The sequence below is a fragment of the Rana temporaria genome, chromosome 7 (assembly GCF_905171775.1).
Source record: "Rana temporaria chromosome 7, aRanTem1.1, whole genome shotgun sequence".
Taxonomy (NCBI): domain Eukaryota; kingdom Metazoa; phylum Chordata; class Amphibia; order Anura; family Ranidae; genus Rana; species Rana temporaria.
In genome coordinates, this window is record NC_053495.1 from 89062335 (window position 1) to 89088889 (window position 26555).

The 26555-nt window shown below is 46.7% G+C and overlaps 1 protein-coding gene across 4 annotated transcripts in view; it reads right to left on the reverse strand.

Moving 5' to 3' along the window:
• The window catches only part of SREBF2 (sterol regulatory element binding transcription factor 2), a 156872-nt gene that overhangs the window by 46120 nt on the left and 84197 nt on the right, over positions 1 to 26555 (reverse strand). For all 4 annotated transcript variants that reach the window (XM_040359628.1, XM_040359631.1, XM_040359629.1 and 1 more), the window contains 7 exons: positions 26061 to 26245; positions 25363 to 25624; positions 25090 to 25259; positions 21870 to 22041; positions 20440 to 20551; positions 19100 to 19212; positions 12411 to 12540 (listed from right to left, as the gene is read on the reverse strand). In XM_040359628.1, the coding sequence (XP_040215562.1) occupies positions 12411 to 12540; positions 19100 to 19212; positions 20440 to 20551; positions 21870 to 22041; positions 25090 to 25259; positions 25363 to 25624; positions 26061 to 26245 (1144 nt within the window). The remainder of the gene's footprint in view (positions 1 to 12410; positions 12541 to 19099; positions 19213 to 20439; positions 20552 to 21869; positions 22042 to 25089; positions 25260 to 25362; positions 25625 to 26060; positions 26246 to 26555) is intronic.

A 26555-nucleotide genomic window follows, 5' to 3' on the forward strand; every position in this document is an offset into this window, starting at 1 on the left:
TGGAGGTAGGGGAGGACCCACAGGAGGGGCCACATGCCAGACGCCCTGCACAAACGTAAGCACTAGGGAGTGCGACGCCAAGGGTCGCTGAAAGTAGACAACTAGAGCCGAGATCTGACTCTTCACCATACATAAGGCGAGAGCCTGATCCACTCCACGCTGTAAGAACAGCAGAATTCAGGACACCATGTATGTACGGGAGTGCCACTTCATCTCTTCACACAGAGATGTAGGCCCTCCGTGTACGATGGTAAATCTTCCGTGAAGTGGACTTCCGTGCTCGTAGCATGGTAGAAATCACCGGGCCCGACAGGCCTCGGTCCTTCAACACCTGGCTCTCAACAGCCACGCCGTCAAAGCCAGCGACTGTGTAAAGCAGGGTGAAAGATAGGACCTTGTGACAGAAGCAGGGTGAAAGATAGGACCTTGCGACAGAAGGTCTTCTCTCAGGGGTAGACGCCAGGGAACGTCTGCCACCAGACGCACTAGGTCAACGTACCAGGGATGGCGCGGCCAATCCGGGGCGATCAGGATTGTTGGTATCCCCTCGGCTTCCACCCTGCGTAGCAGGCGAGGAAGAAGCTGCAGGGGAGGGAAGGCGTATATTAGACGGTAGTGACCCCAAGGCGCTACCAACGTGTCTGACGCGTCCGCCCACGGGTCCCTCGATCTGGTCACAAATCGTGACACCTTCCGATTGAGATGGGACGCTAGAAGGTCCACGTCGGGAGTGCCCCATTTTTGGCACAGAGTCTGAAACACCTCCGGGTGTAGCGACCATTCTCCTTGGTCTAGCCTTTGGCGACTTAGATGGTCGGCTTGCCAATTCAGCACCCCCGGAATGTACACCGCCGACAGAGCTGGAACGTAGCTTTCGGCCCACCGGAGGATGTGCGCGACCTCCGTCGATGCAGCCAAGCTTCGTGTGCCCCCCTGATGATTGACGTATGCCACGGCCGTGGCGTTGTCGGACTGGATTCTGGCCGGTCGGCCTTGCAGACCCAGAGACCACTTGGAGAGACACAACTTGATCGCTCGGAGCTCCAGTACATTGATCGGAAGACGGGACTCCTCCTTGTGTCCAGTGACACGGCAGGAACGATTTCCCGTTCCTGAGTACCGAAGATGTCAGCCACCACACTAGGGAGGACTTGGTCAGTCGACTCACCCGAATCTGGTAATCCAGAGACGAAGGAAGCTTGTTCCAACGTGACAGAATCTCCTTCTGTAACACTCGAGTGTGGAATTAGGCATACGGGACTGACTCGAAAGAGGCCACCATCAGACCCAGTACTCTCATGCAAAAGCGAAGCGACAACCATTTCTGGGTCACCAACCGCTGCACCGCAGATTGCAGAGTCTGCAGTTTCTCCGCTGGGAGGAAAACTCTCGCCTCCGAGGAATCCAGGACCAACCCCAGATACTCCAGTCGCTGAGACGGTACCAGTACTGACTTCTGGATATTCAGCAGCCAACCGAATTTTTGGAGGGTCTGACAGGTGATAGACACGTCCTCTTCTAACTCTGAGCTTGAGGAAGCCCTCAGAAGAAGGTCATCCAGGTATCCCACGATAGCGATCCTGCGCTGCCGCAGCAGGGCCAGAGTCGGGGCGAGCACCTTGGTAAAAACCTGAGGTGCCGAACGGGATGGCCACAAATTGAAAGTGGTCCTCTCCGATCGCAAAACGCAGAAATCTCTGGTGTTTTGCACATATGGGGTTATGCAGGTACGCGCCCTTGATGTCCAAGGACGCTAGGAAATCCCCCTGATGGAGCGCTGCTACTACTGAGCGCATCGACTCCATCCTGAACTTTTGTATCTTGACAAAGCAATTGAGGGCCTTGAGGTCCAGGACTGGACGGACCCCGTCCTTCTTGGGGATTACAAACAGATTGGAGTAAAACTCTTGAAAACATTCCGGTGAGGGAACCGGCACAATCACTCCTCTGACTAGAAGATCCTGGACAGCCCCTGACAGATCCTTCAGGTGACCCAGAGGAAGCCGGAGGTTGGAGGGAAAAAATCTGTTTGGCGGACAAAAGAGAAATTCTATCTTGTACCCCGAGGAAACTACTTCGCAAACCCAGCGGTCGGAAAGAAGAGACCTCCACCGAGCCGCAAATTCGCAGAGCCGACCCCCACCCGAGTTGTGGGCGGGGGGCAAACCTTCAGGCGGAGGCAGGCTTGTCTGCAGGCTTGCGGTACCAGGTGCGCTTTTGTCCTTCAGTGGACGTCTTAGCACCCTGAAAACGTTTTCTGTCGCACTTGGCGAGCGAAAAGACCGCTTGGGGGTAGTAAATGAGGGCCCTTGCCTACGGCGAGGCTCCTTACCCTTCCCAGACTGCGGGAGCAGAGTGCTCTTATCGCCTGTGGCATCCTTTATGTCATCCAGGGAAGCCCCAAAAAGCCGTTCACCCTTAAAGGGTAAATCCACCAGGGACTTCTTAGAGGACTGGTCCGCAGACCAACACTTCAGCCACACAAGGCGGCGTAGTACCACCGCGTAGGCGGAGGCCCTGGAAAGCAAGGGAAGCGTGTCCAGGGCTGACTCACAGACAAACTTTAGACCTTGCACTAACTGGTCGGCCAGGTCAACGCAGGTCTCGGAAGCATTCTGCGCCTCCAACTCCTGCACCAGGGACTTAGCCCGTTCGGTAAGTGTCTGACACCAGAGCCCCGGCCAAAACCGGTCTCACCGCCGACCCCACCACTGTGAATAAGGAGCGGGCCACAGCCTCAGCTCTCCTGTCTGCGGGGTCCTTAAAAGCGGGAGCCCCTTCCACAAGCAACGTGGTAGCTTTGTTCAACCTGGACACAGGGGGGTCCACTGACGGAGATACCCACTTTTTTTGGAAATCCTCCCCAAAAGGGTAATGGACCGCAAAGTACTTTGGTACAGCAAAAGCTTTCTGCGGCCGATCCCATTCTTTGTATAACAAGCCGTCCAGATACAAAACACAAGGTAACACTTTCGCGGTGCGGGGTGGCTTGCGGAACCCAAAAGGGTCTGATGTCTCCGCCAAATCCTCCAGTTTTAGAGTATCCCGCACCGCAGTGATAAGAGCTCCAACAAATTCCTTCTCCTGCTTTGACCCTGAAGCAGAATCATCCTCACTGTCCACGTGGGTTAAGTCTGCATCCTCTGACATGACAGAAGTATGGTCAAAAGCAGAAACAGTACCTGATTCTGCGTCAGAGACATCACCAGAAGCAGGCTCAGGGAGGGGGGTGCTTTTTACCCCCCTTCTGGCCACTTCCATCCTGGCAACAAATGCCTCCAGGACTGCCGTCACAGCATCCAGTGAGGCCACAGGAGCAGGGGCACTAAGGGTTAACTCTGGCATGATTGGGGAAGAAGCCTCACATGAGGGCCCTGGTGGTTCAGACTCCATGCTGTCCACCACAAAAAAATGCCACCTTAGTCTGCAGACCCAAAAACGGGACCCACCGGTCACCCTCCTGGCTAGTACAGAGGGCAGGGGCTCCCGGGGACTCACCACCCAGAACAGGCTATACCGCTGTGCAGAGCTGAGAGAGTGCTGCTGTGCTGTGTCGTTTCCTCAGAGAAGAAAACTTTGGTGTTCGCGCCGCTATTTCGGGCGCTAGAGGCCAAAGCATTTCTAAAATGGCCGCCGACATGCATAAAACAGCATGCGCGCTACAAGAAATAGCCGCCGACATAAAGAGCCGGCCGTACACGTGCAAACACACAGTAAAAACACAGCCAGAGCACCTTAAAATAACAAATTTCAGCCCAGTATAGCAAAAAACAGCACCCCACAGCAGCACAGCCCCCCCGGTAGTAGCAGAGCCCCCCCCTCACAGCCGCCACCCAGAAACGGGGAAGGAGGGAGAGGAAAAGGGAGAGAGGAAAGCAGGGCGGACCCTCAGTCGACCTCCCCAGGAAAGCACCAGCCGAAATCACCCTGCCGAGGCAAGGGGACACTACTTACCAGTCTTGCGACCACCGGCTGGAGGCATTACAGACAGAACCAACGTCCGCTTACGGCATGGCTATCGGCCCGGCACACTGTGACACAGCCATAGAGACCAGTCATATGTGTGCCCTGGAACATGTAGTTCACCGGCCGCCCCTGGAGCAACAGGGCATGTCGTGGATGGCCTAGGTAAAGACCGGCACACGCTCGATGGCCGAACATGGGGGGACTACAAGGATCAAGATCCAGCCTGTTATCCAGTCGGCAGTTGATAGAGATCCCAGGATCCAAAAAGCAGGAACAGAAAACAAATAAATAAAGGCAAAAAAAAATAAAATCGCAAAAAATCTCCAGAGCACATGGACTCCAGAAAAAGTCCAAGCTCTCCTGACGCTAGGCAGATTAAAAACTGAGGCTGGATGCTTTCAGAGAGTGGGATGTACCCGGGGGACACGCCCCCTGGGAGGTGCTGTACTGAGAGAAGTATTTTTAACACTTAAAGTGCTGTTTTTTTCTGCCTAGGTATATAGGAAAGGTATATAACCCTAAGGTCAATGCTGCTGTGTCCGTCCATGAACGGAAGAGAAATCAGCAGAGCTCTAAGGAACTCGGCACCAGGAAAAAGTCCTGGACCGGAGGGGTTCACAACATTATACTTTAAAAAATTTAGGGAGATTTTGATCCCCCAGGCTGTGTAAATATATGAACAGGTTGGGATCGGACTACGAAATTGGTAGGGAAGACGCAGTAGCTATTAAAACGGTAATCCCGAAAGAAGGGAAAGATGGGTCACTCTGCTCCGGATATAGGCCTATATCATTACTCAACGCAGACATAAAATTGTTTGCGAAAGTCCTAGCAGAAAGAGTGAAAAGGGTGATGACCACCCTGGTCCATCCAGACCAGGTTGGATTTACCCCAGGAAGGGAAGGGAGGGACAATGGGGTGAGAGCCCTACTCCTCCTCCAGAAAATAAAAGAGAATGGGTCCCCAGGTCTACTCCTGTTAATAGATGCAGAAAAAGCATTTGACAGGGTAGACTGGGGACTCATGATTAAAACATTGGAAACAATGGGAATTAGATCAAGGATGGTCCAGTGGATAAAAACAACACTATTAGCAGGATTCAGACAGGACTTACGCCGACGTATCTTCTGATACGCAGCGTAAGTCCACGGATGCGCCGTCGTATCTATGCGCCTTATTCAGCAAACAAGATACGCCTGAATTGTGGCTTGATCCGACCGACGCAAGTCTCCTACGCCGTTGTATCTTGGGCGCATATTTATGCTGGCCGCAAGAGGCGCTTCAATTGATTTACGTGTCGAATATGCAAATGACCGAGATACGCCGATTCACAAACGTACTTGCGCCCGTCGCTGTAATCTACGCCGTTTGCGTACATCGGGCGTAAAGTTATTCCACCTAAAGCAGGTGTAAGTCATGATAGGGTATGGACGACGGAACAGCCGTTGTATTTTACGTCGTTTACGTAAGTCGTACGTGAATGGGGCTGGGCGTAGTTTACGTTCACGTCGTAGGCATTGAGCCGGTGTATCTTAGGGAGTAAATTCAACGTGATTCTGAGCATGCGCCGTTCGTTTGGCCATTCATTTACATGGGGTCACGCTTCATTTTAATAGATCAAGCCCACTACCTCCCTACTTTGAATTAGGCGGGCTTACGCCGGCCAATTTACGTTACACTGGCGCAACGTAGGGGGCGAGTGCTTTGTGAATACTGCTCTTGCCTCTCAAAGTTACGTTGGTGTAGCGCATATGAGATGCGCTACGCCGGGAAAAAGATGCGCCGCTATACCTGAATCCGGCTATATTTAATCACCCCTCCGCTAGGATTAAAATTAATGGTACGCTATCCGAAGCTTTCGAGATGAAGAATGGAACAAGACAGGGGTGCCCCTCATCTCCCCTTCTGTTCGTACTGTCCCTTGAGCCTCTTCTTGCTATGATCCGCAACAATCCGGACATCAAGGGCATTAAGGTAGAAGAACAACACAAATTGTCAGCTTTTGCAGACGACATATTGTTCTATATTACCAATCTCAGGACTACATTACCGAATTTGCTTAAAATCTTGAAACAGTTTGGCGAGATATCAAATTTTAAAATTAACGTAACAAAAGCGGAGATTTTGAATGTCAACATCAGTAAAGGAGAAGAGCAGCTCCTGAGAGCTTTCAGCGCTGTTGCACTTTGAATGACAATTGCGCGGTCATGCTACACTATACCCAAACTAAATTTTTATCATTTTGTACCCACAAATGGAGCTTTCTTTTGGTGGTATTTGATCACCTCTGGGATATTTATTTTCTGCAAATAAAATAAAAAAATTACCGAAAATTTTGAAAAAAAACGTTTTTTTGTTTCTGTTATAAAAGATTGTAAATAAGTACGTTTTCTCCTTCACTGATGGGCACTAATGGTACTGCACTGATAAGGCGGCACTGATGGGCATCGATGAGGTGGCATTGATGGGCACTAATATGCGGCACTGATTGGCGGCACGGACAGGCACGAATAGGCAGCACGGACGGGCACGGATAGGCAGCACGGACGGGCACGGATAGGCAGCACGGACGGGCACGGATAGGCAGCACGGACGGGCACGGATAGGCAGCACGGACGGGCAGCATGGATGGGCACTATTGTATGTGTTGTACTAATGGATGCCAATCAGTGCCAAACAATGCTTGTCAATCAGTGATGCCCATTGTGGGCACTGATTGGCATCCATTTTTTGTGTCCTCCTCATCCCTGGTGGTCTAGGGTGGCATCTTTTTTTTTTTTTTTTTTTTTTTATCCCTGGTGGTCTATATGGCCATCCCTGGTGGTCCAGTGGGCATCCTCGGGGGGGGCTGTGCCGATAATCGATCAGCACAAACCCCCCCGTCACAAGAGCAGCCGATCGTCTCTCCTCTACTCGCGTCTGACAGACGCGAGTGAGGAAAAGCCGATTACCGGCTTTTCCTATTTACATTGTGATCAGCCGTGATTGGACACGGCTGATCACGTGGTAAAGAGTCTCCGTGAGAGACTCTTTACCTTGATCGGTGTTGCGGGGTGTCAGACTGACACCCTGCAACAACGAACGCCGCGATGCGCGCCCCCGGGGGCGCGCAGCGGCACAGAATCCTGAGGACGTCATATGACGTCCAGTCAGGATTCTACAACCACTTTGCCGACGTCAATATGTCATTGGCGGGCGGCAAGTGGTTAATTACATATGGAGGAATAAAAAACATAGAATCTCTTTAAGGGTTTTAAAACAGGACAAGAAACATGGAGGGCTGGCTGTCCCCGACATTAGAAAATACTACAAAGCGGCGATATTGTCTCGGGTAGTGGAGTGGGCCAAAGACAAAAAGGAAAAAAGATGGGTAAAAATTGAATATGCACTAAGACACAATTGGGAAGTATCATATGGAACCCACCGCAGTACAGAGCACTAGATAATAGCACACACGTTTTGACACGTAATGCACTAAGGATATGGGATAGGCTACATAAAAAAATAGTTAGGGACTATAATTCACCTCTTATAGATCTAAAAGAAAATGACTACTTTGCACCCAGAAAAAAAATAGTGGGAGGGAATTGGATAAAAAAGGATAAAGCACAATTAAGAGAAATAAAAAGAGGAAAAATAATGACACTTCAGGAGTTAAAGCGTAAGAAAGATTTATTGACAGTGGATGAGTGGCGGTATCGCCAGCTGTATCATTTTGTGCAGAACCTACCCCAGACGATTAGGTCGGGGGGAGATCTTACACTGCTGGAAAGGCTGTGTACAGCAGAAAGCACAAAGGGCATCACTTCAAAACTTTATAAACTTCTGCTGAAGATGGACGAGCTGGAGATACCCCCATTCGTCCATAAATGGGAAAAGGAGTTGGGAACACATAGGGACAAAAACACTATAGAAAGAATTATTGATTTGACCCACTCTTCTGCTATTGATATTAGGACCGCTGAAATGAATTATAAGTGCTTAACAGGGTGGTATGCAACACCCGACAAAATGAGCAGATACAGCGAGGGACAGACAGCGAGGGACAGTCAGCAGACTGCTGGAGAGGGTGTACAGCAAGGGGAACAATGGCGCACCTATGGTGGGACTGCTCCAAGATCAAAAACTATTGGGAGGAAAATTTTAGGCCTAATAAAAGAAGTTACTGATAAGGAGATTAAAAAAGACCCATGGGTAGTCTTATTCCATGGTGGTGAAGAGAACGTGAAAAACTATAAAGAATCGCTGATCCCTCACTTATTGAACGCAGCCAAAAGGACGATCCCAAAAAAATGGCAAGAAGATGATAGCCCACTAATATGGGAATGGATAGACTCGGTAGAAGAAACTTACAGGATGGAGGAGCTGAAATATAGTAAAGGGGAGGAAAAAATAGGATTCAAAGAAAAATTGATAAAATGGAAAGGTAGGAAATATGGTAGGAAATATGTCGAAAGGGGTGTTTAAAGGGATAACTATTTTGCGACCTATACTGGTGTGAAGGACTTTTTGCCTATGTGCTTCAGTCTAATGCTCTCCCTGCTAACTTAATGCTGTGGGTTAGAGGTAACAGGTGTTCATGTGTGATTCATCTCTCTCTGTGAACACTGTTCATATGTTAAATAAGGCTAGCCTTTGAAAGGCCTTTAATTGTGCGATAACCCTGTCTAAAAACCTAGTGATTCTCAGAGGTGTTAATAGGTGTCAAACTGGAAGCAGACGAAACGTCTGCTTAGGAAACTCAAGTGTGTGAAGGTGGTTTGTTGTTTAAGGAATGTGCAGTGATTAGACATGATAATTGTCGGTCGGTGCCGACCTGTCTAGAATGTTTTAGTAATTAGCCTTAGTGTGTGATTAGGGGGGGTGGAGATCTCATTGTTGCTTCAATGTCTTGGACTGTATAAAAAGCTGAGAAGAAAACCATTAAAGGCTGTGTTGTTCCAGCAGTAAGCTTGGCATGTGTGGCTTTCTGGGCGACTCCAGGGATATTCCTCCTCGTGGAATATTGGGGTGATTTTCGTTATGGGAAGAAGGGAACGTTGACGGGGATATCATTGTAATACCGTCACAACTGGTTGGCAGCAGCGGGATTTTCCCTTCTACTCTCCTTTACACCCGGATTCCAAGCAGACACTGGAAGAACTACTGGAAGTTCGTGGAAGGATTGCTAGCAACAAAACCAAGCGGGTCATCATAGCAGAATCAATGGAGCTAGACCAGGAGGACGGGATTGCAGCAACGCCAGCAGTACAAGAGATGGAGACACCAGTGATTCAGGAGGAGGAATCGCCAGCCAACAAGCTAATGAGAGAGAAGCTAGCATGGTTCGGTCCGAACCCAACGGCAGATGTGGTGCTGAGAGTGATGGAGCTACAGGAGGCTAAAGAAATAAGGGACGCAGAACTACAGTTAAAACTGGCAGCAGTCCGACAAGCAGCCGCACATTCTCCAAACAGTGAGTACAGCACAGCAGACACAAGGAAGATTCCGTTTAGCGCTTTTAAAGCTTTTGATGAAAAGGACTGTGAAATTGATAACTACCTGGCAGATTTTGAGAGACAATGTAACCTGCACCGAATAGCTAGAAGAGAGTGGGTTGCAATATTGTCAGGCAAACTGTCAGGCAAAGCTTCTGATGCTTTCCGGACCGTGCCAGATCAGGATATCCATAGCGACGCCCGGGTTAAAGAAGTGCTCCTGGCTCGTTATGCAATAACCCCAGAGTCCCACCGACAGAAGTTCAGGGACTCACGCAAAACCACGGAAGACTCTTACGCGGAATGGGCATGCCAGTTATCCCTGTCGGCCTCTAACTGGGTTAACAGCAGCCAGGCCACCACCGCAGAGGACATTTTGCAACTAATGCTCCTGGAGCAATTTTACAATCACATCCAGACGGATGTCAAAGATTGGGTGAGAGATCGCAGGCCCATGACTCTACCAGAGGCCGCGAAGTTGGCGGATGAATATGCAGATACTCGCAAGACAAACCAGGTCACACCACGGGTACAACCTCCACGACCAACGGTGCCCTCACACCCACCAGCCGCTAGATACCAACCTCCTAACAGACCGGTGACATCTAGCCCTCGCTATCCACGCCAGGAGGACAACGAACAACGCTGCTTCCGGTGCAAACAGCTGGGTCACTTCAAGCAGAATTGCCCCATGAACGACAACACCAGGTCAAATTGGTCTCAACCTGGGTACCGCCCACCAGCAGCAGCCCATTGTGTAGACTCGGCTTGGGATGTCCAGGAGCTGGGTCCGGAAGAACCATTGGACACCATTTACGAAGTCCTCACGGTACAATCTGGTATTACGGACAACAGGGAACACCATTGTCAGCTGGTCATGGGCGACAGCCATGAGCCGGAGGGGCCCTGGAGGGAGCTGGGCAGAAAGAGGCACCGCCGGCCACCCTCCAAGAAGAAGAGGTCCTGGAAGCCGTATAACAAGCTGACCTGGGAGGAGAAGAAGCGACTGGAGGAGAGGGAGTCGCAGCGGGCGTCCCAGATGCGGGCCGAGATGTTCGCCAAGGGCCCACCGGTGGCCCCTTACACCACCACCCAGTTCCTGATGATGAAGGACCACGTGGAGAGCCTGCAGGACATGAGCAAGCAGGAGCTGATCCGTGAGTACATAGAGCTGGAGGAGTGCATAAGCCGCATGGAGGAGGAGAACAACCACCTGAGGTCACAGCAGGCTGACCCCCCCCAGGCTCCATGAACTGGAGATGGAGAAGCTCAAAGAGGAGAACTGGCGGCTGCGGAGGGAGCAGAGGGTGGCTGACCCTATGGGGCCCTGATTCCCCCCCCCCCCCCCCCGAACTCTGAGCACCGGTGCTACAGCATTTCAACAAATATAACTTTTTCTTTTTATGAATCTCCTGTGATTGTCACTTCAGAGCCATAACCTGCCCCCTCCCATAGCGGGACACCTAGATGGCGGCGCACAGACCCCTTCGCCGTCTTCACACTGACTTCTGGTGACTCTGCAGATCGCACAAAGACTTGGACTGACCGGCGTGTGATCTGACGACCCGGTGACATACCCAAGTCGGAAGCAGTTGCCAAGGGAGGTCAGTTACGCCAAACGGAGTTAACCTCAGACTGAAAGCTCTGAACCCGTCAACCCTACTGGACCAGGGAAGGTCCAACCGGGTTTGCCGGAGCAGGGAGAAAAGGGGGGGCCATTGTGAAGGACTTTTTGCCTATGTGCTTCAGTCTAATGCTCTCCCTGCTAACTTAATGCTGTGGGTTAGAGGTAACAGGTGTTCATGTGTGATTCATCTCTCTCTGTGAACACTGTTCATATGTTAAATAAGGCTAGCTTTTGAAAGGCCTTTAATTGTGTGATAACCCTGTCTAAAAACCTAGTGATTCTCAGAGGTGTTAATAGGTGTCAAACTGGAAGAAGACGAAACGTCTGCTTAGGAAACTCAAGTGTGTGAAGGTGGTTTGTTGTTTAAGGAATGTGCAGTGATTAGACATGATAATTGTCGGTCGGTGCCGACCTGTCTAGAATGTTTTAGTAATTAGCCTTAGTGTGTGATTAGGGGGGGGTGGAGATCTCATTGTTGCTTCAATGTCTTGGACTGTATAAAAAGCTGAGAAGAAAACCATTAAAGGCTGTGTTGTTCCAGCAGTAAGCTTGGCATGTGTGGTTTTCTGGGCGACTCCAGGGATATTCCTCCTCGTGGAATATTGGGGTGATTTTCGTTATGGGAAGAAGGGAACGTTGACGGGGATATCATTGTAATACCGTCACAACTGGAATTATGTAGGCCAATATCTTCTATGGTCTCTTTATAAATAAAGGAGTAAAAAGATAACCACACATGATGCGAAACCGAGTAGAGACTACATGTGCTAAGAAACCATGAGCAGGTCTCTTGTCAATGGTGGAGTCTGAAGTGAAAAAAAAAAAAAAGTAGTACTCCTTGGTGCCAAGCTATTTTGCACCCAACCCCCAGAGTCTAAGGAGATGATCATAGTCCACCTACTTTTGATACTATATAAAACCCTGATCTGTACTAAACTTAACCTTCTTGATCCCCAGCCTCCCTGTCAATCACCCAATTTAAGAATCAAATCAGAAGACTCTGGAGATAAAACATTGCTGTACTTTCAAAAGGAAACTTCAACATTTGTGAAAGCTCCCTGTGCCCGTCAATGGATCAACTTAGCTTTCCTACAAAAAAATTGAAAAATCAACCTGTGCTTAGGATTTTTCTTCAGCAAATGCTTATTCGGCAGGTTTACTTTAATACACCTCAGACTCATTTGTTGAAAGCCTAGATAACAAATAGCTAGAAGAGTAAAGGAGGTACATTTATAGGGACAAATCTCCAAAGCTCAGGACTGCAACCGAAATATGTGAAGTAGCTATAAAAGTATCCTACTGTCAAGGTAACACGTCGCTAGTGATAAATAAAGGCTTACTCGGCTTCCAGGAGCTTGGGAATTCTTTCTACATCCATATACTGAGATTTCACAGAAGAATCATCACCCTGAAACCAGCCAATTGCCATTGAGGATACAGCATACCACCACCGACATATAGGATCCATACCTGCGAGACATTATAAAAAAAGATTTTCAAGATAATGAACATTATCTGTATTCACACACTAAATTGGCTTATTACAATCAACTAGAATACAAGGAATATGAGTGTACAGATATATGAATTCAGAATGTGCACAATTGTTTGCAGTGTTTCCGGATTATTTTGTCTCTAGTACAAAAATTGAATAAACTGCCGTTTCAGATATGCAATTAAGTTGCTGTACGTGAGGACAATGCAGCTTTCTTCAAAATTGTATTTTACTGAGAGAGCACAAAAGGCCAGGGACACAATTAGAGATATATATTATATATATAAAAAAAAATCTATCTCCACTAAAATCAGCATCAACAAATGGAAATTGGTACAATGCAATACTAAGAATTTGACAGTAATACAATCAGAGACCAGCTAATGTAGAAAGATGTTGATCCCATAGGGAGGCCATTTTCTCAACCTTTTCATTATGGGAGGTACCCTTGAAATGCCTTTAAATTACCAATTCCAATAATTACTATATCTACAGCTTGTAGTGGTGTCATGATCACTGGGAAGATCGCTCCCTACATTTTTAGTCATTGGGGAAAAAAAAAAACCTTTACAAAATTGCTAAAAAGATCATTGGCGCAAAAGGTTATTCATCCGAGAGGCAGAAGTTTCTCATTGTGCAAGGAAGCTCCTAGAAACCTCTGGAGGAACCATAGTTGAGAAAGGATGCCATATGGTATACTCTGTTTTTCAGTTAAACACTTGCAGCAGGAGAAGGGAAGGTTACGTGTGAAACACCAACACATCTTGTGTGCTCAAACCCATTTCACACCAGCGACTTTGGACTGCAAAGTAGCATGGCAAGCCATACCCCATGATTTTCAATGAGTATCACTCATATCTGTGCGACTTCAAAGTAGTCCCTGCACTACTTTGGTTCCACTTTGATGCGACTTGATTACAGAGGCATTGCTTCAAGTTGCATCAAAAACTCACAGCAAAAATCGCGCGACTTTCAGGTCACACAAGTGTGAAGGGGGCTTAAGGCAGGGTTAGACAAAATCCGGGCGCCCGGTCGCAATTGCGACCAGAATTAGCGACCCGGCGCCCGGGGAAGCCTAGGCTTGCAGAAGGCCGCAAAGCCGCGGCCTCAATTACCGGCCGGCGCGGCCCAACGCGATCGCGCGGGGGAGCATGGAGATAGAGGATACCCCATCCTCTGTCCTAATGCTCCCCCACCTTTGCGGCCTTCTGCAGGCCTAAGCTTCCTTCTGTAATCTGGCGCCATCTTGTGGTGGCCGTTGGCATGACAAGTAAACCAGCAATTCTAATGGGGCTTCCCCAGTGTTTTCACTGCCATCTCCTTCCCTCTAATTAGAGCCCCCAAACATTATATATATTTTTTATTCTAACACACTAGAGAATAAAATGGCGGTTGTTGCAAAACTTTCTGTCACACTGTATTTGCGCAGCGTTCTTACAAGCGCACTTTTTTGGGGAAAAAATACACACTTTTTTTAATTGAAAAATAAGACAACAGTAAAGTTAGCCCAATTTTTTTTTATATTGTGAAAGATAATGTTACACCGAGTAAATTGATACCCAACATGTCATGCTTCAAAATTGCGTCCGCTCGTGGAATGGCGACAAACTTTTACCCTTTAAAATCTCCATAGGCGACATTTAAAAAATTCTACAGGTTGCATGTTTTGAGTTACAGAGGAGTTCTAGGACTAGAATTATTGCTCTCGCTCTACCAATCGCAGTGATACCTCACATGTGTGGTTTGAATACCGTTTACATATGCGGGCACTACTCACGTATGCGTTCGCTTCTGCGCGCAAGCTCGGCGGGATAGGGCGCGTTTTCTGGCTCCTAACTTTTTTAGCTGGCTCCTAACTTCCAAGCAAATTTATCAAACCCCGGCTAAAATTTACATATTGTCCTACATCTCCCTAAATTTAAAAAGGTCTGTTTACAAAGCACAGTAGCTAAAGCTGAAATTTTCACACACAAGTGAATGAGTCAGAGCAGTAACTCCTAACCCTCCCTTGAAATGCCTCTGTCCAAGGTTTCTGCGAGACCTCCACTCTGCTCCCGGAAGCTCAGTTCGTTATAAAGCAGTACAAACACAAAAACAGGAGGGGTGGGTGCTGTGTCCGTCAATGAACTCAGAGAAAACAAAATTTTACAGCGAGTAGAAAAAAATCCAGTTTTCTCTTTCATTCATTGATGGACACAGCCCTCATTCTTGACCTTAGGGACGTCCCAAAGCAGTGCCAGAACGAGGGGTGGGAACTGTACAATAGTCAGTCTGATCCAACAAGAAATAGTGGCCGAAGAGGCCGCCAGGCTCTTCCTCGGACCATCACATTTACAAACAGAGGATCCACCTTTCGAAAGGAAGCCGTAACCGGCAGATACACATGAAGAGCCCGAACCGCATCCAAAGAATGCAAGACGACCTCCTTGGGATGAGACGGTCAAGCACACAAGGAGGGAAGAACAATGTCCTCATTTCGATGAAAGGCAGATACCACCTTAGGTAGAAATGTGGCATGTGGCCTTAGCACCCCCTTTTACTTGTGGAGAACCAAATAAGAAGATTTACACAACAAGGCCGCCAACTCAGAAACTGGTCTAACGGACGTAATGGCTACTAAAAAAACCCACAACCGTCAGATAGCGTGAGTAAAGGAATCTCCCCAATGTTCTTGAATGGCGGCTTCTGAAGTACCGAGTGCACCATATTTAGATCCCACGAAGGTAGAGGCGAGCGTATTGGGGGAGCCACGTGCTGAACCCGTTAAACAAAAATACGCACCAACGAGTGAGTCGCCAATGGCCGCTGAAAAAAAAGATATCTAGAACCGATATTTGCCCCTTGATAGTGCTTAAAACCAGCTTCTGATCAACCCCACGCTGCAGGAACACCAGGATCTTAGACACTGAATAGGAACGCGGATGCCATCCCACAGCCTCGCACAAATCGATGCAAGCCTTCCAGGTGCGATAAATCCTCTGCAAAAGTAGATTTCCGCGCCTTCAGCATAGTGGGAATCACAGAAGCCGGCAACCCCCAGTCTCTCAGCACCTGGCTCTCATTAGCCATGGCGTCAAAGCAGGGTGGAATATCGGACCCCGAGACAGGAGGTCCTCCCGTACTGGCAGTCGCTCTGATTGAGTCGGGAGGCCAGAAGATCCACATTCAGCATGCCCCACCGCATTCAAATCAGACGAAACACCTCCGGTTGCAGCGACTATTCCCCCTGATCCAGCAGTTGTCGGCTGAGGCAGTCCGCCTGCCAGTTTTCTACACCCAGGATGTAGACGGTGGAGAGAGCCGGCACGTGAAGTTCTGCCCACTGTAGGATGCGAGAGACCTCCAGTGCCGCCTGCTAAGCTCCTCGTCCCTCCTGGTGGTTGACGTAAGCGTTGTCCGACTGGATTCTGACCGGACGACCGTGCAGAAGCGGCGTCCAACTGGAGAGACATAATCTGATTGCATGCAACTCCAGGACGTTGATCGATAGACGAGACTCTTCGGCCCCGGGCTGCTGGACATCGTATCGAAGACACAGAACCCCCCCAGCTCAACAGGCTGGCATCCGTCGTGATCACCGTCCACTGGAGAGGAAGAAATGACTTCCCGGACCGTAGAGCCGGAGACAGTAGCCACCAAAGAAGCGAGGTCCTGGTCAGACGGCCCACGCGTATCTGGTAATCCAGAGATGACGGAGACTTGTCCCATTTGGATAAGATCTCCCTCTGCAAGCCCCCGAGTGTGAAACTGAGCATACGGGACTGCCTCGAAGGTGGATAACATGAGGCCCAGAACACGCATACAGAAGCGTAGAGACGACCACTTGCGGGACAGCAGCAACCGCACTGCGGAGTGAAGGGTCTGAAGCTTGACTGGCAGAAGAAAAACCCTTGCAGAGCCCAAAAACAACCCCAAGTATTCCAGGCGTTGGGTCGGGAGAGCAACACAGACTTCGAGGTTCAGCACCCAGCCGAACTCCTGCAAAGCCTGCATCTTCCCTCAGTTCTGACTCCGACGCCGCTCACAGGAGGAGATCGTCCAGGTAGCCCACGACCGCCATCACCCACTGTCTCAGCAACACCAGAACTGGTGCCAACACCTTGGTAAAGACCCCGGGAGCAGAGGCCAGGCCAAAGGGGAGTGCCACAAACCAATAATGTGCATCCCCGACCTGTGTCTGACACAGATGGGGACATGCTGGTAAGCGTCCTCAATGTTTAGGGAGGCCAGAAAAACCCCCTGATGAAGCGCGGCCACCACAGAATGAACGGACTCCACCCTGAACCTCCGTACCCTCACAACAATTAAGGGCCTTGAGATCCAGGATCAGTCGGACCCCTTCCTTTGAAATTATGAACAGGTTGGTATAGAAACCCCCCGAAACCTTTCTGACGCTGGCACAGGACAAGCACCCCCCAAAGGAGCAAGACCCGCACCGCCCCCAACAAAGCCTGCCGACGAGGGGCAGATGAAGATTGGAGGGGAAAAACCTGTCTGGCGGATAGGGAAGAAACCATTTTGTAGCCGGACTAAATGAGTTTGCAGACCCACTGGTCGGAAACGAGGGAAGGCCACCGGCCCACAAACTCTCGAAAACGACCCCACAGCCGCAAGTCGGGAGGGGGTAAAACTTCATGCGGAAGAGGGCTTGCCAGCGAGCTTGCGCTGCCAAGGGCACTTTGGTCCCCCCGTGGAAGCCTTGTTGGACTGGGAACTCTTGCCCGCAGACCCCTGCGGATGAAAAAAACGATTGTGAGCGAAAAAGGAGGGACCCTGCCTGCGACGAGGCTCCTTGCCCTTTTTTTGCCTGTGGGAGAGAAGTACTCTTACCCTCAGTAATATCCTTCATAATGTCATCCAGAGTGGCCCCAAAATAGTCGCCCACCCTGGAAGGGTAAATCCACCAGAGCCTTCTTAGACGTTTGGTCCACAGACCAACACTTCAGCCAAAGCAACGTACAAAGTATTACGCCGGACCCAGAGATTTTAGAGAGTAACGGGGCTGTGTCTAAGGCCGCATCCAAAACATACTTGTGCCCTTGCACTAACTGGTCTGCCAGTTCCACACAGACCGTAGAAACTTGCTCATTACCCAACTCACGGTGTAACAGTTAAGCCCACTCAGCAAGAGTCTGCGACACAAGGGCCATGGCCAACACCGGACGAAGGGCCGAACCTGCCATTGTAAACATAGACCGAGCGACCGCCTTGGCACTTCTATCAGCAGGGTCCTTGAAAGAAGGGGACCCCTCCACCGGAATCATGGCGCCTTGTTCAATCTAGATACTGGGGGATCCACAACAGGAGAGGAAGACCATTTTTTCAACAGACTTTCCTCAAAAGGGTACTGCACTGAAAACCGCCTCGGAACGGAAAAGGACCACTGCGGCCATGCCCAATCCCTGTAAATAAACAAAATTGAAAGACAGGTAAGGAAACACCTTAGCGGTGTCGATCCCAAAAGGGATCGACACCTCTTTAGCCGCCCCCGCCGGATCCTCAATTTTTAAGGCATTGTGCGCCCACCAACCCCTTTTCATGCGCAGCGACAGACGATTCCTCCTTACTATCCGAGTGACCAGGGCCCGCATCATCTGAGCCCTCCAGACAGGTAGAAAAAAAAGCTCAATGAAGGAACACACCAATGCGATAAGGAATAAGCTCTGTGCAATTTTTGATACTTGCATGCAAAATCTACTTATAGGGTTTGATTTGCTGCTGTAAGTTGTGTTCAGTGCAACTGTAGTAATATGTTCTGCTATAGTGGAAAATTGTAAACAAGACCTGCTGCACCAAGTTATTAGCTCATGAGGTTCACTGAAAGCCAACCTTATTATAATACAGGATTTATATAGCAAAAACTGTTTGCTCAGCGCTTTGTTATGGATCCATGTGCGTGACCAAAGGCTTCCTGTACCCGCACACACTTCTCCAGACCAAGACAATTTTAAAGCAACCCCGTCAATTTAACCCCTGCAAGGAAAACATTGACTATTTACCTATCTGGTGGCCCTCATCACAGAACTCTGCAATAGTGAGGAGCTACCGATGCTTGATGATCCTGCAGAATCCAACTCCTTTCAGAATGTCAGATTCCTGGTCGTCTGCTGCACTCACTGGTTCAATCTGCCAGCCTCTACTTCACTACAATGTTGTTACACAGGAGCTGTCAGGAGGAACCAGAGCATGGAACAAGGGAGGAGAAATATTCCCCCCCAGAATTTCTGGGTTCTGCATTTTCAAAAACGCACAACTCTTTATTGCTGCAGATATTGACAGAGCAGAAAGCAGGAGGGAAGAAATCATTCTCGTCCTTACAGGGGCAAATTATAGTACATTTTTATTTTAGCAAGAGGGTCACTTTAATAATTTAGGAATTTATCGTGAACAAACAGGCACATTTTGCTAGTCTCAATATATTTCTGTTGCTTGGAATCAAATTTTAATTTTAACAGACATCATAAATGCCATTGAAACAAACTCTACATTCCAAAAAACACAGTAGAGTTAGAGAACAACTTTGCCATTACTTACTGTGATTAGACAATATGCAGGTTGACCCTCCAAGTGGGAGGGAGGTGGTGCTGCTAACTGAATCTGCAAACACATTTAAAACCTTCAAGTACTCTTGAGCTTTAGAAAACTCGCTGCAAAAGAAGAGTTTTAAGGTACTTGTGATACATGTGGGAAACAAACACAGTAATACGTTTTTATTGCAGGCTGCCTATCATAGGTATACCACCTATACGCCGATGACACCCAAATCTATCTGTCTACTCCTCACCTCACTCCTTCAGTCTCCTCTCGCATTACTAACTTACTAACTGACATCTCAGCATGGATGTCACACCACTTCCTTAAACTAAATCTCTCTAAAACTGAGTTAGTATTATTCCCCCCTGCTCGTGCCCCCCTCCATGACTTTTCCATAAAAACCCACAATGCAACCATCAGTCCCTCCCCTCAGGCCAGGGTACTCGGTGTAATCCTAGACTCTGACTTGTCATTTCAGCCTCAAGTCCAATCGTTGTCAAAAGTTTGTAGAATTCACCTTCGTAACATCTCTAAAATTCGCCCCTTTCTAACAAATGAAACCACCAAACTCCTCATGCACTCCCTTGTTATCTCTCGCCTTGACTATTGCAACTCCCTTCTTATTGGCCTGCCTCTCTATAGGCTATCCCCTCTTCAGTCTATTATGAATGCTGCTGCCAGACTTATCCACCTTACAAACCGCTCAGTATCTGCCAAACCTCTTCTCCAATCCCTACACTGGCTTCCTATCACCCAGCAAATTAAATTCAAAATACTAACCACAACCTACAAAGCCATCCACAACTCTGCCCCAAGCTACATCACCAATCTTGTCTCTAAACATATCCCAAACCGTCCTCTCCGCTCTTCTCAAGACCTCCTACTGTCAAGCTCTCTTGTCTCTTCCTCCCATGCTCGTCTCCAGGATTTCTCCAGAGCCTCTCCCATCCTCTGGAACTCACTACCTCAACCTGTCCGGCTATCCCCTACTCTTGCTACCTTCAGGCGATCCCTGAAAACTCACCTCTTCAGGGAAGCCTATCACGTCTCCAACTAATCTTTTACCACTTCCATCAGCTCATTCCCCACAGTTACAACCTTTTGTACCACCTGCCCCATCCTATTAGATTGTAAGCTCTTCTGAGCAGGGCCCTCTTAATCCTCTTGTATTTTATTGTATTGTAACTGTTTTGTCTCCCTTTATATTGTAAAGTGCTGCGTAAACTGTTGGCGCTATATAAATCCTGTATAATAATAATAAAAATAATAATAGGTCTTTTATTATGCATTTCTGGACTGGCTACGCATTTAAACATATACAGTATCAAAATTGCTCATACCAGCTTTCTTCTTCTTGGAACACTTTACTGCTCTCTGGTTTTGCAAGCGAATACAATGCTTTCTCCAGCAAGGATTCACAAAACGTTCGATGGATCTGAGCAATGGGGTCAGCTGTGTTTGAAAAAAAAAAAAAACTGTTTAGTACCATCTTTGTCATAGAAACAATTTATGTACAGAACACAAATCTTTTCCTTTTAACCACTTAAGCCCCAGACCAAAATGCAGCTAAAGGCCCAGGCCAGGTTTTGCGATTCGGCACTGCGTCGCTTTGACAATTGCGCGGTCGTGCGACGTGGCTCCCAAACAAAATTGACGTCCTTTTTTTTCCCACAAATAGAGCTTTCTTATGGCGGTATTTGATCACCTCTGCGGTTTTTATTTTTTGCACTATAAACAAAAATAGAGCGACAGTTTTGAAAAAAAATCTATATTTTTTTAATTTTTTCTATAATAAATATCCCCCAAAAATATATAAAAAAAAAATTTTTTCCTCAGTTTAGGCCGATACATATTTTTCTACCTATTTTTGGTAAAAAAAAAAAAAATCGCAATAAGCGTTTATCGGTTGGTTTGCGCAAAATGTATAGCGTTTACAAAATAGGGGATAGTTTTATTGCATTTTTTTTAATTTTTTTTTTACTACTAATGGCAGCAAACAGCGATTTTTTTCGTGACTGCGACATTATGGTGGACACTTCGGACAATTTTGACACATTTTTGGGACCATTGTCATTTTCACAGCAAAAAATGCATTTAAATTGCATTGTTTATTGTGAAAATGACAGTTGCAGTTTGGGAGTTAACCACAGGGGGCGCTGAAGGGGTTATGTTTCACCTAGTGTGTGTTTACAATTGTAGGGGGGTGTGGCTGTAGGAGTGACGTCATCGATTGTGTCTCCCTATAAAGGGGATGACACGATCGATGCAGCCGCCACAGTGAAGCACGGGGGAAGCAGTGTTTACACGCGGCTCTCCCCGTTCTTCAGTTCCGGGGACCGATCGCGGGACCCCAGCGGCAATCAGGTCCGCGGGTCCCGGAGCTTCGGACCTTCGCGCGCCCGCGACCCACGGCTGGGTAGATGTACATGACGTGCTGGTACGTCCATCTGCCCAGCCGTGCCATTCTGTGGACGTATATATACAGTGGGCGGTCCTTAAGTGGTTAATGTTCTATATTAATATAAAATATGGGCACCTGGAAAGCCAATACAGAATGTATATTTATTTTTTTAAACAAAGTAGAGGTATGTGTAAAGCATAAGCATCTATATCTCTCTCACACACACACACACAGTGCACTTTACTAATAAGTTGAGTAAATTCAAGTTACATTTGTGCATTGGTTTGAATATTCCACAATCTTGTTAGAAGTGATCCTAAAATTGTGTCATTTTACAGCAGGACAGAATACTGCTCTAGTTTCTCTTACCAGGATTTCTTGAGGAGCTGTAGAGAGGCTCCTTTGCAGCACTCTTCAGTGTCCAATTAAAGTGGATAAAGAAGTGTTTCCCCATTGGGTGTGTGAGCCATCGCAAAGACTCTGGTAAAGAATCACACTCACCAGTAGAGTTATTGCTTTGTGCACAGCCAAGAAAATATGCCTGAATGATAGAAGCCATATTAAAGCATGTTAAAAAGGAACAGTCCTGGTATCTTACATTATAGACATCAAATAGCAACTTTGTCAACCGTAAAAAAAAAAAAAACAAAAAAAAAAAGTAGTGCACAACCTCAAGCAAATTGACAATACATTCAACAATAAAGACAGAAGCTTTCTAGGAAGACAGTGAGGCTCTGTTCACATATATGCAGTCACGGTTTCAGAGAGGTGCAACTCTCTTCACTGCTTCAGGTGCAAATTTTTATCTGAAATCGCACCTGAACCAGACTGAAAAATGCACGGGACTCTTTAAAACCTCACTGCGGCCTAAGGGTAGGCATTAGGCAGGCACATTCTCCCAGAAGTTGATAAAGGAGTAGGACTTGCACTAGGATGGCCAATAATGCACAACCATAAAGGCCACGATTATTATAAGTGTCATCATTCCTTAACCAATTAAGCCCCGGACCATTTCGCTGGCCAAAGACCAGGCCACTTAACGATTCGGCACTGTGACAATTAAACTGAAAATTGCGCGGTCATGTGACGTGGCTCCCAAACAAAATGACATCCTTTTCCTACAAATAGAGCTTTCTTTTGGTGGCATTTGATCACCTCTGCGGTTTTTATTTTTTGCGCTATAAACAAAAATAGAGCGACAATTTGGGAAAAAAAATGTTTTACTTTTTGCTATAATAAATATCCCCCCCCCCCCAAAAAAAAATATATTATATATATATATATATATATATATATATATATATATATATATATATATATATTTCCTCAGTTTAGGCCGAAACGTATTCTACATATTTTTGGTAAAAAAAAAAAAAAAAAACACAATAAGCGTTTGATTGGTTTGCGCAAAAGTTATAGCGTCTACAAAATACGGGATAGTTTTATGGCATTTATATAAAAAAAAAATTTTTTTACTAGATCAGCGATTTATGACAGACACATCAAACACTTTTGACACCATTGTCATTTTTACAGCGAACAGTGCTATAAAAATGCACCGATTACTGTAAAAATGACACTGGCAGTAAAGGGGTTAACCTGTAGGGGGCGCTGAAGGGGTTAAGTGTGACCTAGGGAGTGATTCTAACTGTTAAGGGGCGTGGCTTGCCATGACACATCACTGATCGCTGTTCCCGATGACAGGGAACAGACGATCAGTGACATGTCAGGGGGAAGGACAGGGAGATGTTGTGTTTACACCGACATCTCCCAGTTCTTCAGCTGTGTGACCCGATCGCAGGACACCGGCGGACATAGAGTCCGCGAGTCCCGCGGACATGGTCAAGGAGCTCGCGACCACACCGCTCGCAAATTAAAGGGGATGTATATATACACCCATTTGCGCAGCCGTGCCATTCTGTTGACTTATATCCTCGTGTGGTGGTCGGGAAGCAGTTAAAGTGATCGTAAAGGTTCATAATTGTTTTTTGATTTTTTTTTTTTTTTAATAACAAAACATATTATACTTACCTGCTCTGTCCAATGGTTGCACAGAGCAGGCAAGTATAACATGTTTGTAACATGCCAAAATGTTTACGTCTACCGATTGCTTATGTTAGTTTATGTCTGCCGATTGCCCCCATAGCAAGCTATTTGCTATGGCGGCACTTCTAAGTGTTCGCTCCCGAGCCAGCTCTGTGTGCTCATAAGACACAGAGCGTGGCACGGCCTCACCCTCTGCTCCGTCCTCACTGGCTGTGATTGACACCAGCAGGAGCCAATAGCTTTCACTGCTGTATCTGAGCCAATGAGGAGATGAGTCGAGAGAGCCTCTTCTCTCATGCACAACACTGCATCAAGAGCGGGGCTCAGGTAAGTATAGGGGGGGGGGGGGGCTGCATACTAAAGGTTTTTTACCTTAATGCAATAAGTTCAAATAAAATAAAAACTTCAGCCTTTATAACCAATTTAGGCTGAAAGCTTTTAGTGGTGTATATAAGAATTTGGACTGGCTCCTGTATAACAGCTGTATATTAAAAAAAAAAAAAAAAAAAAATAATAAGCAATACCCCTGCAACTACCTAAAACTGCCTCAACTTCCAAAATCAGCTTAGCAGCAGGGTGTCTGTGAAATTGTCACATGCTCCACCTTAGGAGCCCCTGAGGAAGTCATGAGTTGTAACACGTAGCGGAAGCCAGGTGATGTCAGCGCGCAGGGACACAATAGAATAGAGCAGAGAACAGGACACACGGTACAGGATTGATACTGACGGAGAATTTTTATGTTAGCTATCTGTGTGCACAAGGAATGGTGCACGTATAAAAGCAAGTTTTATGGTTTAAATTTTTTAAATACGTATATTTTGTTATGGAAAGTCCTTTGAATATGTTATTTGCTTTGTCCTGAGTGTTATCTCCTGGATAAGAGATGGTGGTAACAAAAGGTGAGAGCACATTTGGGTGCAGTGTTATCAGAAGGTGAAGGAGTAGATTGCAGTGGAAGAACTGATGCACATTTACGCTCAAAAGAACTTGCTCTGAACACATTTTGCTTTGTGCGACAATATAAGGACAGTTAATTTCCAGCACGGTGGAGTGTATTCTAGTGAATGAACATTTTATTTTCAGCATGGTGGAGTGTATAATAGCGAACAGACATTTTATTTCCAGTGCAGCAAAGTGTTTTATAGCGAGTAACTGTTGCACATTTTGGGGTACTCCTTTAAAAAGGTATCCAATTGTAAGCATGGTGTAACTAAGCAATGTATTGCTTTGTGTTTTATATGAACACTATTTGAGAAGATAATTGTGAGGAAAAACATAGCTGCACTAATTCGGGTCTATTTCAGTAGTTTGTAGTGTGGGAACACACGATAGTGGGGGCCAGCTGCTTTACTTCGATAGAGGGGAGATTTAGCCACCCAGAGGTTTGAGGTATATTGTTCTGAATAAATACTGAGTGAAACAGAAAATGCTTGTTTAGATCCATGACTAAATCCAACATTGCCATAAATACAGCATTTATTATAAAGTGCTACTCAGGAAATCTTGAATTTACAATGCAATTCAGAGGTTACTGGTCACTTACAGCCAAGAAAGAAAACCTTCCAGAGAAGCTGATCTTCATCTGCACAGCTGTAGTTAGGTGAATTTCTGCAAGTAAACTTGGAAATATTTTGTCACCTGCACACTCAGCTAAATTGACAGCACACAGAGAAAGGTTGAGACCTGAGCATCGCCAACTTGAGGGCAATTTTCCTAAAGGAAAAGTGTAAATAACACAAAAAGGTAATGAAAGCTCAAGTACACTAGCATAATAAAAAAAAGCCATGAAAAGGCTTTTCAAATATTTTTGTCTTACCCGTTAAATGCAGTTGGTGCAGCTTGTGATAAACGAGGGCAGCATCTCGAGCGCTGGTTTCAGCTTCATCCTGAAATTCTCTTTTATTACAATTGGCAGGTGTACGTTTCAGTAGCCAGCGTACCAAGCTTACTTTCTGTAGACTACAACGTATAATGTTCCAGGACAGGCTGCATGCAAGGTCAAAGCGGGAAGCTGGGAGAGATCGACCAAGTACACAAAGGCAAGTCTGCAGATTTAATGCTGCAGCTCCAAAATCTCCCTATTAAAATATGAAAGAGCAGGTATAGTTAGGATAATATTCAGCACATCAATTACACTAAATTATCCTTTAACTGTTCTATTTGTACACTCGACACACACTTTTCCTGATGAAGTATTATGAGCCACTGAGTGAAATACAAAAACTTTGCTGCAGGGTATATCAGTGAAAAACTGGAGCGATGAGACCAATTTACTATATTTTGTGCACTCCGTTTATATTTCTGCATTACATTTACAAGTAGAACAAGCTGTTCAGCAAATGTGAATTTGCAAGGGTTGGGATAAGTTGGCTTACTTTTAATTTTTTTTTTTTTTTTTTTAACAGTGTGCATTAAGAGTGACAATATCAGATCTTTGCATACAATTTCACTGTTGGCTGATCAGGATTTCAAAGACAGCTGCTACAGAGCTACAAAAAAAGATGCACAACCTACCCGAGCAAGATCCAAATCAGCTTGTTTTCGGTGTCTCCAAAATTTCACCGAAGAACGAGAATGCAACCTTGTCACTGGCTCCCCATGGATCAACAGTTTCATGAAAACACTGAGGACAATCACTCCATTTACCAACCAAAGAATTAGAGTTGGGATAAGCCAGTCAAGCCAGCTGCCAGATAGACCTGAAAGAACAATAAATAAAATGCTAAATTACAGAAACACTACAATGAGTTGTAGCATTGATGAGTTTCATTTTTATTTTTTTTTTATTTTTTATTATTAATGGGGATCACTGGAGTCTAAGCAATACCCTTCTTTTCTAGCCACTTTAAAGAGAAACTACGCTTTTGTTGAAAAACAAACAAAAAATAGGATTTTTGTACTCTTGTACTCAATGTAAAGTCCTTTTCTCTGAAGCTCATGGATGGACACAGCTCCTTTATTCTTGACAGTAGGGTTTATATGCCGTCTATCAGAAGAGGACTAGGCAGA